The 12,069-nt window shown below is 35.7% G+C and overlaps 1 protein-coding gene across 4 annotated transcripts in view; it reads right to left on the bottom strand.

Annotated features, from left to right (window-relative positions):
• Window positions 1-12,069, bottom strand: part of VPS13C (vacuolar protein sorting 13 homolog C) — a 175,134-nt gene that overhangs the window by 57,483 nt on the left and 105,582 nt on the right. For all 4 annotated transcript variants that reach the window (XM_089907142.1, XM_022579675.2, XM_022579677.2 and 1 more), the window contains 6 exons: window positions 11,047-11,150; window positions 10,498-10,665; window positions 8,979-9,283; window positions 7,875-8,022; window positions 5,342-5,492; window positions 2,965-3,077 (listed from right to left, as the gene is read on the bottom strand). In XM_089907142.1, coding sequence (XP_089763268.1) covers window positions 2,965-3,077; window positions 5,342-5,492; window positions 7,875-8,022; window positions 8,979-9,283; window positions 10,498-10,665; window positions 11,047-11,150 — 989 coding nt within the window. The remainder of the gene's footprint in view (window positions 1-2,964; window positions 3,078-5,341; window positions 5,493-7,874; window positions 8,023-8,978; window positions 9,284-10,497; window positions 10,666-11,046; window positions 11,151-12,069) is intronic.

Below are 12,069 nucleotides of genomic sequence, written 5' to 3'. Positions count from 1 at the left end.
AGGGTCAAAGAGATCATTGTGGGCTGGGAAAAATTCATGAAGAAGGTTGAGAACTAACTGAGCTTGAGAGACTGAGTGGAATGAGATAGGCTATGAGGGGTAGAAGACATTCTAGATGGGGATAAAACATGAGCAAACAATTCAAGATGCTCTGAGGGCACAAGGTACACACTGGCATCTTAGGCTTAAATATTCCAATAAAAGAAAGGTAGGGAATGATGTCTGGAAAGAAATGTGGAGGTCTAATCGTGGTCTCAGATCCTAATCCAAATATTTAAACTTTAAGGAAAAAGGACCTCAATCTTTATAACCAACCAAAAAAAAAAAAAACCAAAAATTCGGGGAAGTAAAGATGATCAGTTCAGTCATAGTTGCTCACTACAGACCATGGCATTGATAAAAGGGTACTGGTGATGCGCAATTCTTGGCACACTGGTTATAACTCCCTACCTTCTCTCACTCAAAAGAGTACAAGGCATGTAAGTGGGTCAGAATGAAATTATTATTGGAAAACTTGGAATGCCTTTAATTTATAAAAATGTAAATAGTTCACAAACTTGTGATCTGTAACTATTAATAGAAATGACCAGTGACACGTCTACTGATCACAATATAATAGCGTTTGTGATATGGTTACTGATGTAGACAATTTGGAGCCAATGAATTTTTCTAATAAGTTAAAATTCACATAACATAACACTGAATGCTTTCTAAGTAGAATGGGAAGTTGTAAACGGCTACATAAGATTAACTGAGGAAACTGACTTGTGCCAATGTCTAGGATGCATGAAAGGAAAAGGAGCAACAAACAAGGAAGCCACTGCAGTACTGTGTGAGCTAAGAAGTTTCAAATAAAGCAGCAGTGAAAACTGCCAGGAAAGAACAAATTGTTCACTCAAAGAAAAAACTGACAGTACTCTATCTAAATGAATAAAGAAGGTCTACAAAGAAGTAAAAGAAGACACCAAGATTCTAAGGCTGAGAAACCAGTAGAACGATAGTACCTTAACTGAAATGAAGAATCCATTTAACTGTTCATTTTCCATTACGTCATTTTCTGATCTTTTTCTTAACATTAAACATTAGAAATTAAGGCAGTCAACTCACACCAGTCAGAATGGCCAACATTAAAATGTCTACAAATAACAAATGCTGGAGGGGGTGTGGAGAAAAGGGAACCCTCCTACACTGTTATAGAAATTGGCACAGCCACTATGGAAAACAGTATATATGTTCCTCAAAAAACTAAAAATAGAGTTGCCATATGATCCAGCAATCCCACTCCTGGGCATATATTCAGACAAAAATATAATTCAAAAAGATACATGCACCCCTATGTTCACAGCAGCACTATTCACAATAGCCAAGACAAGGAAACAACCTCAATGTCCATCAACAGATGAATGGATAAAGAAGATGTAGTACATGTATACAATGGAATACTCCTCAGCCATAAAAAGAAGGAAATAATGCCATTTGCAGCAACATGGATAGACCTGCAGATTATCATATTGAGCAAAGTAAGTCAGGAAGAGAAAGACAAATACCATACGATATCACTTATATGTGGAATCTAAAGTATGACACAAATGAACATATCTACGAAACACAAACAGACTCATAGATAAAGAGAACACACTTCTGGTTGTCAAGGGGGAGGGAAGGATTGGGAGTTTGGGATTAGCAGATGCGAACTATTATACACAGGATGGATAAACAACAAGGTCCTACTGTATAGCACAAGGAACTATATTCAATATCCTGTGATATACTATAATGGAAAAGAATATAAAAAAAGAATATATATATGTATAACCGAATCACTTTGATACACAGCAGAAATTAACACAATACTGTAAATCATCTATACTTCAATAAAATTTGGAAAAAAGAATGAAATTAAGGCAGTCCATTGCACAAATGACAGACACTAGCCCAAGGCCCAACAATAACAATGTATGAATATTGTATAACGTTTAGAAAATATGAAACATAAGAAAACATATAAATGGACATAAACAACAGATATAATACTTACAATCAGTGCATATTATGGGTACCATATGTATGAGTATTATGAGATATTAATTGATAAAATCAAAAACATTTATTAGAAGATACTACCTATATAATAAAAAAATAGCTTTCTAAAATATCTATTACACATTATGTGGTTCAAATCATAATGGCACTAGACCCTGGTTCCTCAATTCACTCATCAGTATCCTTAATATGTATCTACTACATATAAAATTTATTCAAGAGAAACATAATTAATGCTTATATATCATGGATAATCACGAATTTAAAAATAATCCTCTAAGGTTCCAAAGCCACTACTAAATTATTTTCCTTAGTTAAATATGCATATATATCTAGCTATGTAATAAAACTGTACATATAATTAATTACTCATATATAAAATTCTTCTCCTAGAGATAGGTTGTGTTTTAGTGCTGATATTACTTGGAAAAAAGTAAGAACTTTTCCTTGGCCTAGTAAGATTAAAAACACTGGTACTTCCCTGGTGGTCCAGTGGTAAAGAATCTGCCTTCCAATGCAGGGGAGGCAGGTTCAAACCCTGGTCGGGGAACTAAGATCCCACATGCCACGGGGCACCTAAGCCCACGCGCCTCAACTACTGAGCCCACAAGCCTCAGTGAAAGAGCCCGCATGCAGGGCTTCCCTGGTGGCGCAGTGGTTGAGAGTCCGCCTGCCGATGCAGGGGACGCGGGTTCGTGCCCTGGTCCGGGAAGATCCCACATGCCGCGAAGTGGCTGGGACCATGAGCCACGGCCACTGAGCCTGCGTGTCCGGAGCCTGTGCTCCGCAACCGGAGAGGCCACAACAGTGAAAGGCCCACATACCACAAAAAAAAAAGAAAAAAGAAAAAAACGACAACATTCTAAAATTGAATATCAAGAGCTAAAGACATATTCCTAGATGCAAACATTAACTACATACCTGGTGGGGATCACTGTTATAAAGTATAATAGAAAGAGATTCAAAGTGAAAGTCAAACTGGAGAGTGACATTCTGATCCAAAGAAAGCTTTGAGTCTGTCCCATCTTCTTGTTCTGAGGGTTTAAACATAAATATGAAAATTAAAAAGCTTTTAAGTATGTATATGATTTTATACATATTTTAAAAGCTAAGATTCTAAATTTATATCATATTTTCAAGGATTCTTTAAATCATTATGAGACAATTAACAAAAATGGCATGTATTCCATATATATTTAATACAAGGCAAAGTGATAGAGCCAGACTATCTACATTAAAAATAAAAAGAGAGGGGCTTCCCTGGTGGTGCAGTGGTTGAGAGTCTGCCTGCTGATGCAGGGGACACGGGTTCGTGCCCCAGCCCAGGAAGATCCCACATGCCGCGGAGCGGCTGGGCTCGTGAGACATGGCCGCTGAGCCTGCACGTCTGGAGCCTGTGCTCCGCAACGGGAGAGGCCACAACAGTGAGAGGCCCGTGTACCGCAAAATATATATATATAAATAGATAAATAAAAATTAAAATAAAAAGAGAGAGGGCCTTGCAAAGAGTATCAAGACAACTTTTTTTAAAAAGCCCATCCAGAGCAAGACTACTTCATGAAAGTTTATAATTATCAAAGCATTTCACATAACTGGTTGCAAGCCATTCTCAAGAGATTATGAAATAGGAGGTAGAGAAAAGTAAAATACTTTGTCCTAAAACAGACAGCCAGTCAGTAAAAGATCCTCTGCTAGTGTAGTTCACGTCTCACTATCTTTAATTACCTATATCACCCAATCCATTACCTTTACAAGAAGAACAGAATGTAATTCAAAAGCAGAGTCGAGGGGAGCTCAAATATAATTTGGGACAGGGAGCCTTCGGAATTCTGAGGTGAAAGAGACTTAAATAATTCAGTCTCTCCCCTCATCTTTAGGCAGAAACTTTTTAGACAAAGAACAATACATATTGCTTTCAATCACTCTTACAAAGTGATTCTGCAATCTCTTTTGGAGATTGATTCTATTCTTTTGGTCATTTATAGGAAAGTCTACTCTTACTGTACAAGTTACTGGAAGAGCAAACACTGCATAACTTTAACCAGATAAAGGCTTCTCCAAGTTGGAAAGCTCTAGGGTTTTTTTCCTTTACCTTTCCTGAAAATAATTTACATTCCAATCTTCATCATCTTTGTAGCTTTTCCATCTGAACTCACAAGTTTTCCCAAGTACCACATTAACTGTATAGCCTGAACCAGAGACAGGAATTGACCACAGCTGAACATAAAGAGATCCTTAATCACATAAAGCTTGCCTGCTACAGTTTATTCATGTGTACATAGTTCCTGTCTAACCGGAGCTACAGCCTACTTATCTAGCATCTGTCTATACAGTGGCATGAACTTAACCTGGGAGAAGATGCTGACCTCACTAAACTCATGTAGTACTCATAACTATCCTGAACGAAAAACCTTATTTTTCACACTGCTCTAGTCATTTGTTTTGTGATTTCAAAACACACCAGACCTAACTATAGGTGAAGCAGTGCTGGTACAGTGTTATTAACTGGCGGTTTTACCGACTGTTGTCATAAGTAACAGCTGATGACCTGAAAATTATAAAAGCACAGCAGTCTGGGGCCATTTATTATATGGAAAAGGAACACTTCATCTCTTTTTAGCCATGGAAATATTAACCTATTCACAGTCTAAAATAAAACATATGATATTCACATAACGATTTTAAATGATGAAAAGAGTGCAATTATAAAATTATTCTATATAATTGTTCAAGAAAGCAAAAAGAAACCTTATATTTTAGAAAAATTATCTTTTAAAAATGGCTGAATTTAAAAGGTTCAGAGCTTTTGAAAGATTCAATTTTAATAATCTGGGAAACTCCTTTATGTATCTGACTATCACACTCCCCAGTGAAGCCAGATAAGTAATGCTGTTACTAAACAAGAATATCTTCCTTTTTTATGGACCAGTCATCTGAGTATGACACCAAGGTCCTTTTCTCTCAATTAGTTTTGGACCTTACTATGCTACATGCCTACTTTGCTTTTTCTCAAAATACACCCCCTCAGTGTCCCTTATATTGGACAAATTCACCTTTCACAAATAAAGGGCAAATATGCACCATGCAGGCGATAAGAGGTGGGCCCTCCATTTAGAGCAATGAGCCTATCTCCTTCCCCTGGGAGCTTCAAGGCAGCCCCAGCTGATTTTCCACAGCAAATAATACAATGCTGGATCATTCACACCACATTATGCTGGACAACTAAAAACAACAGTAAATATGGCATTAATACTGATTTTTCTCTATAATCAAAGCAAAAATCTCCATCAATTTATACCTTTGAGGTGGTCAGGTCTACTGGAAACGTCTTTTCTTACTCTTATAGCCTCCTGGGTAGACTGTGTAGGGCTTGGCTGTGAAGAAGCTTCTCCAACATTCTCTACCAAAATTTTCATTAAAACTGTTAAGTCATCTTTACTGAGAGCAACCTAGAAAGCAACAATAGGCTGTTGTTAATACAAAGTAATAAAAAATGCAAAATATAATATCTATGTCTTAATTTATGGTCCCTCAAATTAACTAATTGTACATCTAACTAAAAAAAAAAAAAAAAAAGCAAGTTCTGACCATGAATACCAGGATAAAAGTATTTCATGTTGTACAGTATTAGACATTACTCCTGTGTGTAAACACGCATCTGCCTCCACTCATATCCAAGCCCCTACTTCCGGTACTCCCTTCTTCCTGCCTTAACTGCTACTATCTATCTTGTCCTGTTCCTGGACCTGTGTCCCTCTCCCCTCTCCCTAGTTCCTCATCTCCATTCTGCTTCTCTCTCTTTACATCCACTACTGGATTTTTCCTCCACATTATTTACTCTCCTCCAAACTCAATACAGGAAGAATGCTGTTCAGTTTCCAGTCTCTACCAAGAAGAAAAAAGATGCTCTCCTGCAATGCAGCTTTTTTTTTTTAGATTTATTTATTTTTGGCTGCACTGGGTCTTCATTGCTGCGCACGGGCCTTCCCTAGTTGGGGTGAGCGGAGGCTACTCTTCATCGCGGTGCGTGGGCTTCTCATTGCGGTGGCTTCTCTTGCTGCAGAGCACCAGCTCCAGGCGCACAGGCTTCAGTGGTTGCGGTTCACAGGCTCTAGAGTGCAGGCTCAGTAGTTGTGGCACACGGGCTTAGTTGCTCCGCGGCATGTGGGATCTTCCCGGACCAGGGCTCGAACCCGTGTCCCCTATATTGGCAGGCAGGCTCTTAACCACTGTGCCACCAGGGAAGTCCCTAACTCAAGTTTCTTAATCTTTAAAATAGGAATAATATCATCTACCTCATGGGTGGCTGCATAACAACATGAAGCTGCTAGAACAAACAAAGATGCTACTGGCTGCTAAGATCCATTAAACCTTTTAATCCTTCCATCTCTTGTACACTTCCCGTACACATATAGTGGTCCAAAAGGCCTTTTTCAAGTACCTAAACACAAATTCACACAGACACATTCATAGCACCTTTTCTTCTGAACATCAGAGTACCCTATGTCCCCCAAATTAGGTCCCAATCAGCAAGGAAATTGCCTGATTCCCAGCCTAAATGAAACTGGGGAGATATTTTAGCAAGAGACAATGACCAGGGATTTCTTATTTGCTCCAAGCCCTAGTCCTTAGATAACAGATGTCACTTTAACTCCCTAGGACTTCTTTGTATACTTATTCCCACTTGTGACACCAACCAAGATATCACAGCTGCCTGAAGAACAGCTAACTTCACCACCTCCTAATATTTGAAAAGGATCAAATATTAGCTCTGAGAGCTAACCTTAGCAAGGGAGAATTTAAGAGAACAGTCTCGTATTCCAGAATAGAAAAGTCTCTATCAATACCCTGAACAGATGTTCTTCTTCATAGATCATATCTACTCATACTACAGATAGGGATCTTTCATTCTTTCATTCCTACAACAAACTTCAATTTTAACATCTTCCCTAGTAGGACTCTGCTCCTTTGACCCTTCTTGTTTAATCTTAGAACTAACTCTGAAATAATCACAGACATCAGAAACCACTAAACTACTAAATTTTTATTTGTCTTTCACACATTCTGTTTAGCCACTCCCTCCCTTTCCCTATCCCCTACTGTTTGGCTTCATCAGTTTCACCCACAGACGCACTAGAACCGTAAGATTCCTATACTTCCACGACCATCTTCGACCAGTATCATCTCTTCCTGTGAGCCTACATATGACCTGCTAACTACAGTATTAAAAATATTGCTGTTTACTTGGTGCTTTGTGACCACCTGTGGGGGGGGATAGGGAAGGTGGGAGGGAGACACAAGAGGGAAGAGATAGGGGGATGTATGTATATCTGATTTACTTTGTTATAAAGCAGAAACTAACACACCATTGTAAAGCAATTATACTCCAATAAAGATGTTAAAAAAAAGTATTGCTGTTTATATGCTTACCAAATAAACATATTCACCTATTGAAAATGTCCACTTTTCTATAAAAGAGTGCTTCTATACATTAAAAATACTACTAAGGTGCTTTGAATGTGGTATCTAAATATCACTTTACCGTGTCTTATAATTTAACTGCCTTAAAACTTTAATAGAATTTTCTAAAATTACTAATAATATTTTCTGTAGACTCCATAGCTTTTAACCTCAGAGTTCTTGCTTGGTTTTACCAAATATCCAATTAATGTGAAATAAAGAAAAGTGTGGGAAACTAGGATAACTTCATTTCCAGTTAACAAAGCATTCCCTTTCAATGTATTATCACTTCTGATGTCCACTTGAACTACACTGTGATCAATGATAAAAGCCTATCTAGCAATTTTCATGTATTTTATACATATACTTACCTGCATAGGTTTTAGTTTTCCTTTTATCTCCATCCCTGGAATTTTCACATACCATGATGCTGCTAAATTTCGCTGTATGGATAAAAGCATGTTGACTGGTTTCAAAATTTCAATGTCATGCTGTGGTAAGCCAGCCTGCAAAATTGTTCTGAAAGATAAATAAGAATTTATTTTACATTTCTAAAATCTACATTTTAAAATGAAGACTATCATACTGTGTAACAGTTTCCATGGAGCATTTTTCTAAACACTAAAGGCTGCTATCAGAGTTCTTTTAGAACATGTTTCTTTTCACAAATCAATCTGCATCAGAATAATTCAAGTTTATATGCAGAGCTATGTAAAACAAACCCTATGTAATGCTGATTTCAAAGAGACAAATTTCATGAAGTATGACTATTGCACTATTTACTATCTTTCACAAGGATATTTAATAGCAACGAGTCCAGCGTCATACAAACAAATGTTATATCCTCCTAAAATTGGAGGACAAAGAAAGTGATACTCTACTTAGCCCTTAGGTTTATGTTATTAGTACTTCTCCAAACTCAAAGGGAAAAACTCACCAAACCTAGAAGTTAAACAAGCATATTATAACAGTCATATCTAGCCTGCCTGCCAACAAACATTTGAACCACCAAATAAGTTACTCTTGTCATTCAACAGAGCGAACACTTTCCCATTTGGATTTGATAATCCATTAGATATCTTACTGAGAATTCCTAAATGTGACAAGGTTTGGAAATGAGAAATAAATCCTAAATTTTATTACATTTTAAGAAGTCTTTGTCTCTGTACAGAAATGAAAATAGCTATGTGCAGAGAAAATAAATAAATCTAAATTAAGTATTATTGAGTAAACTATAATTTTATAATAGGAAATTTTTATAAAGTGAAAAAAACACGTTATAAATTTAGTAAGACAAAATGTAGATTCTATGAGATCCACCATTATAAACCACTAACCAAAAACCAACAGTCAAGGTTTCATAATTAGAATAAGGAATAAGAACCATAAATCACTAGAGTGTTTTACCCCTGGCAAAGATTTTATGAAAATTCTATTTCTAGTAAGTAATTTGCCATTGGATTATATATTTATACCTGGACAGCTTCAGCTGAGTGAGTTGGATGTTCATTTTATCAATGACTGGGGGAAGAGAATACTGTTCCACAGAAACTACACTAAATTGGTTTTCAACTTTGATTAAGCCCAGATCTGCTATAACAGCATTAGGCGATACTGAAGACTGAGGAATGATAATAACTGGTGCTTTCAAATTGATATCCATCAAAAGGCGGAAGCTCTTTTCAGCCAAGTCTTTCATGCTGGAAGCAGCTCTTTCTGCAGCCTGGACTGTAGCTGTGCTCAAAGCTTCTTTGGCAGTTTGAAAATTGTTGAGGAAGTTCTGTTGGAAGATACTGGTATTTAGAGTTCCCCCAAAACAGGATTTATTTTTAAAAGGAAAAACTTTAAAAAAGAAAAACTGAAAAAAAGAGGTGATATAAAAGAAACGTTATTTATGACTGTGTACATGAAGTAAAGTCTAGAAAGTTACACTCTGTGATAATTAACAAGTGGAAGAAAGAATCCTTTAACTTTCACTTTATGTATTTCAGAATTATTTGTTTTTTGACAAATTTTGGTAACAATACTTTTTAAAATATCCCTTTTACTCATGAATGTTGTCATCTTAATTCAAATTTAAATAAAAAGATGAAGGAGAACTCTTTACATCTCCCAAAGTTGCTTTAATTCTGTACCTCTAGGTCATAGGAATAAAGTCTATTAGTTTTAGTCCTTAGTTTTAGAAACTAAGGTTTTGCCCGCTTATTTCTAAAGGTTCTTTTCTTAAGTGTACTCTAACATGAGCAAAGGTGCTGAAGTGTTTACAATCTTGCAATCATTAATAAGAGTCAAAAATTCTTTATTTAGAGTGAGATCTTTCACCTCAACTTCAACTAAAAACGGAAAGATTTTTCCCAATGGAGAAAAGGACTGGAAGCAATATTCTTCCATTAATAATGTAAATGGTTTATTTAGTTTATTAAACTAACACCCCTCCAAATAAATTACTTTCCAGAAAAATAAAACATGATGGTTTAGGTAGAAATCCATAACTTAAAAGCTTTGATTAACAGCCCTGCTAAGAGGCATAGGCAAATTAAACTCTTCAGCCCATGACACTTACATGGAAATAAATAATTAAAAGAATTTTATGGCCTTGATCATAATTATAATCAAAAGCTGTAAGCTCCAGTATTAGTCCTTCAAATGCCTGATGACCTCCTTAAAAGATTCTTTTCGCTAAGTACCTTTTAAGGGTCTCTCATAAAACAAATAACACTGAAAAGCCTAATTAAAACATCAGAAAGTACTTTCAAAATATATAACTATGGAAATGTTAAAGAATGATCATTCACAGGTTCAAAACAATGATAACAAAAATTCATTTAGTTATCCATGATGTAAAGGATTTCCTTAATTGTAATATTCTATTCAGCAATTGGGACTTTATCACACGGCCCCATTAGTAAAGATTTTGACTACCTAGGTTCAGATGTATAGGCAAAGATACTTAGGTGTCAATGAGAAATAAATATATTTTAAAAATAAACTTACCAAAAGAGACATGAAGAATTTATGAACATAAACAATTTGAATACAACCCACTCTGAGAGTAAGTTTGCCATCTACTTTAGACATATCAGCATAGGCCTTTCCTTCTGTGGCGTCTGGATAAAGAGTCATTTGGAACCTAAAGACTTCATCTCCCAAAATAGAGACAGCCTAAAAGTATTAAATTAACTGGTTATTATATCAAAAGAGCTGTATCACTGTATTATAAATAAGTTTCCTTATTACAGAATCCTTGATATATAAAGAAGCATCACTTAAATTGAACCTTCAACAAATTAGTTAAAAACATTTAACTTGACAATAACTTTTTCCTATATCTATAAAAGAAGTTTTATCAATCACTTAACTGGTTAGAAATAACCTACAAATCACCTAGTCTATATATACTGTGAAAGCAGATGATGACCATATTCATGCTTACTCCCTAACAAAAGGCCTGATACATAATATACACTGAACAAATGATTAAAGGCAACTCAAGCCCCAAATAACAGAAATAAATTTCAATATAGAAACGTATCTTTTAATTACCTTTTTGTGAATGGAAGTCGAATCAACATTCGTAACTATGATATCCTTAAGTCTGGCAAACATGTCGGTCTGCTTTGGCCTCACAGAAATAGAGGCATCCATTCCTGTGGGAAACACAACACTTTTCACCTAATCCAAGTGAACTAATTTAGTGGTTTTTAATTCAATAATATACTACCAAGATAGAGAACAGATAAAAATTACTCACTATTAGACATATTAAAGGTAACAACTTCTTTTTTCTTTTTTTTTTTTTTTGGCCACACCAAGTGGCATGTGGGAATGTGGGATCTTAGTTCCCCGACTAGGGATACAACCCATGCCCCTTGCACTGGAAGTGCAAAGTCTTAACCACTGGACCACCAGGGAAGTCCCAAAGGTAACTACTTCTATGTATGAGATACCTAAGAAAGATTATAATATCTTTAAGTTCTAGAAGCATCTCATACATAAACTTTGTGGAAATTTTAAAACAAAAGAAATCAAATGTCAAAGAAAATCACAGATCTCCAAACACAAGTATCCTGTGCGTTAGTAAGATCAGAATCGGTCATTTATGGTGACACCTAACATTTGTTAAACAGTTATTTTACAAATGTTATATAATGAAACTATTACTCTGAAAACTAAAGAATTGGAATTATAATTAAATATAATTTGATGAATAAATACTATTCTTTCTACAGTAAACTGTATCTAAAACACAATCTTTTAACATTTCTCTCCAAAAAAATGTTTGTCATTCTCATAATTTCTAAAGGAATGATTTCTAAAACCACTCCTCAGAGTGAATGAGAGAATGCCTACAGCTAAGCCCCAAGAATGAACCTAAATCATTACCATGCTATGCATAAACAGATACTCAGTAACGTTTGTTGAATGGAACTGATTTTCTAACCCCTTGTTAACTGCTTATTATGTACATACCAGGCACTTTTCTTAATACATGTAAATTTGTAAACTTAATCCTCATAACAATTCCATGAATAATTACTATAACTATCTCCATTTTACAGAAGAGGG

Source organism: Delphinapterus leucas, chromosome 2 (assembly GCF_059928025.1).
Source record: "Delphinapterus leucas isolate spDelLeu-1000000601 "Yukka" chromosome 2, BTC_Dleu_Yukka2, whole genome shotgun sequence".
Lineage (NCBI taxonomy): Eukaryota > Metazoa > Chordata > Mammalia > Artiodactyla > Monodontidae > Delphinapterus > Delphinapterus leucas.
This window is presented reverse-complemented; position numbering and strand designations above follow the sequence as displayed.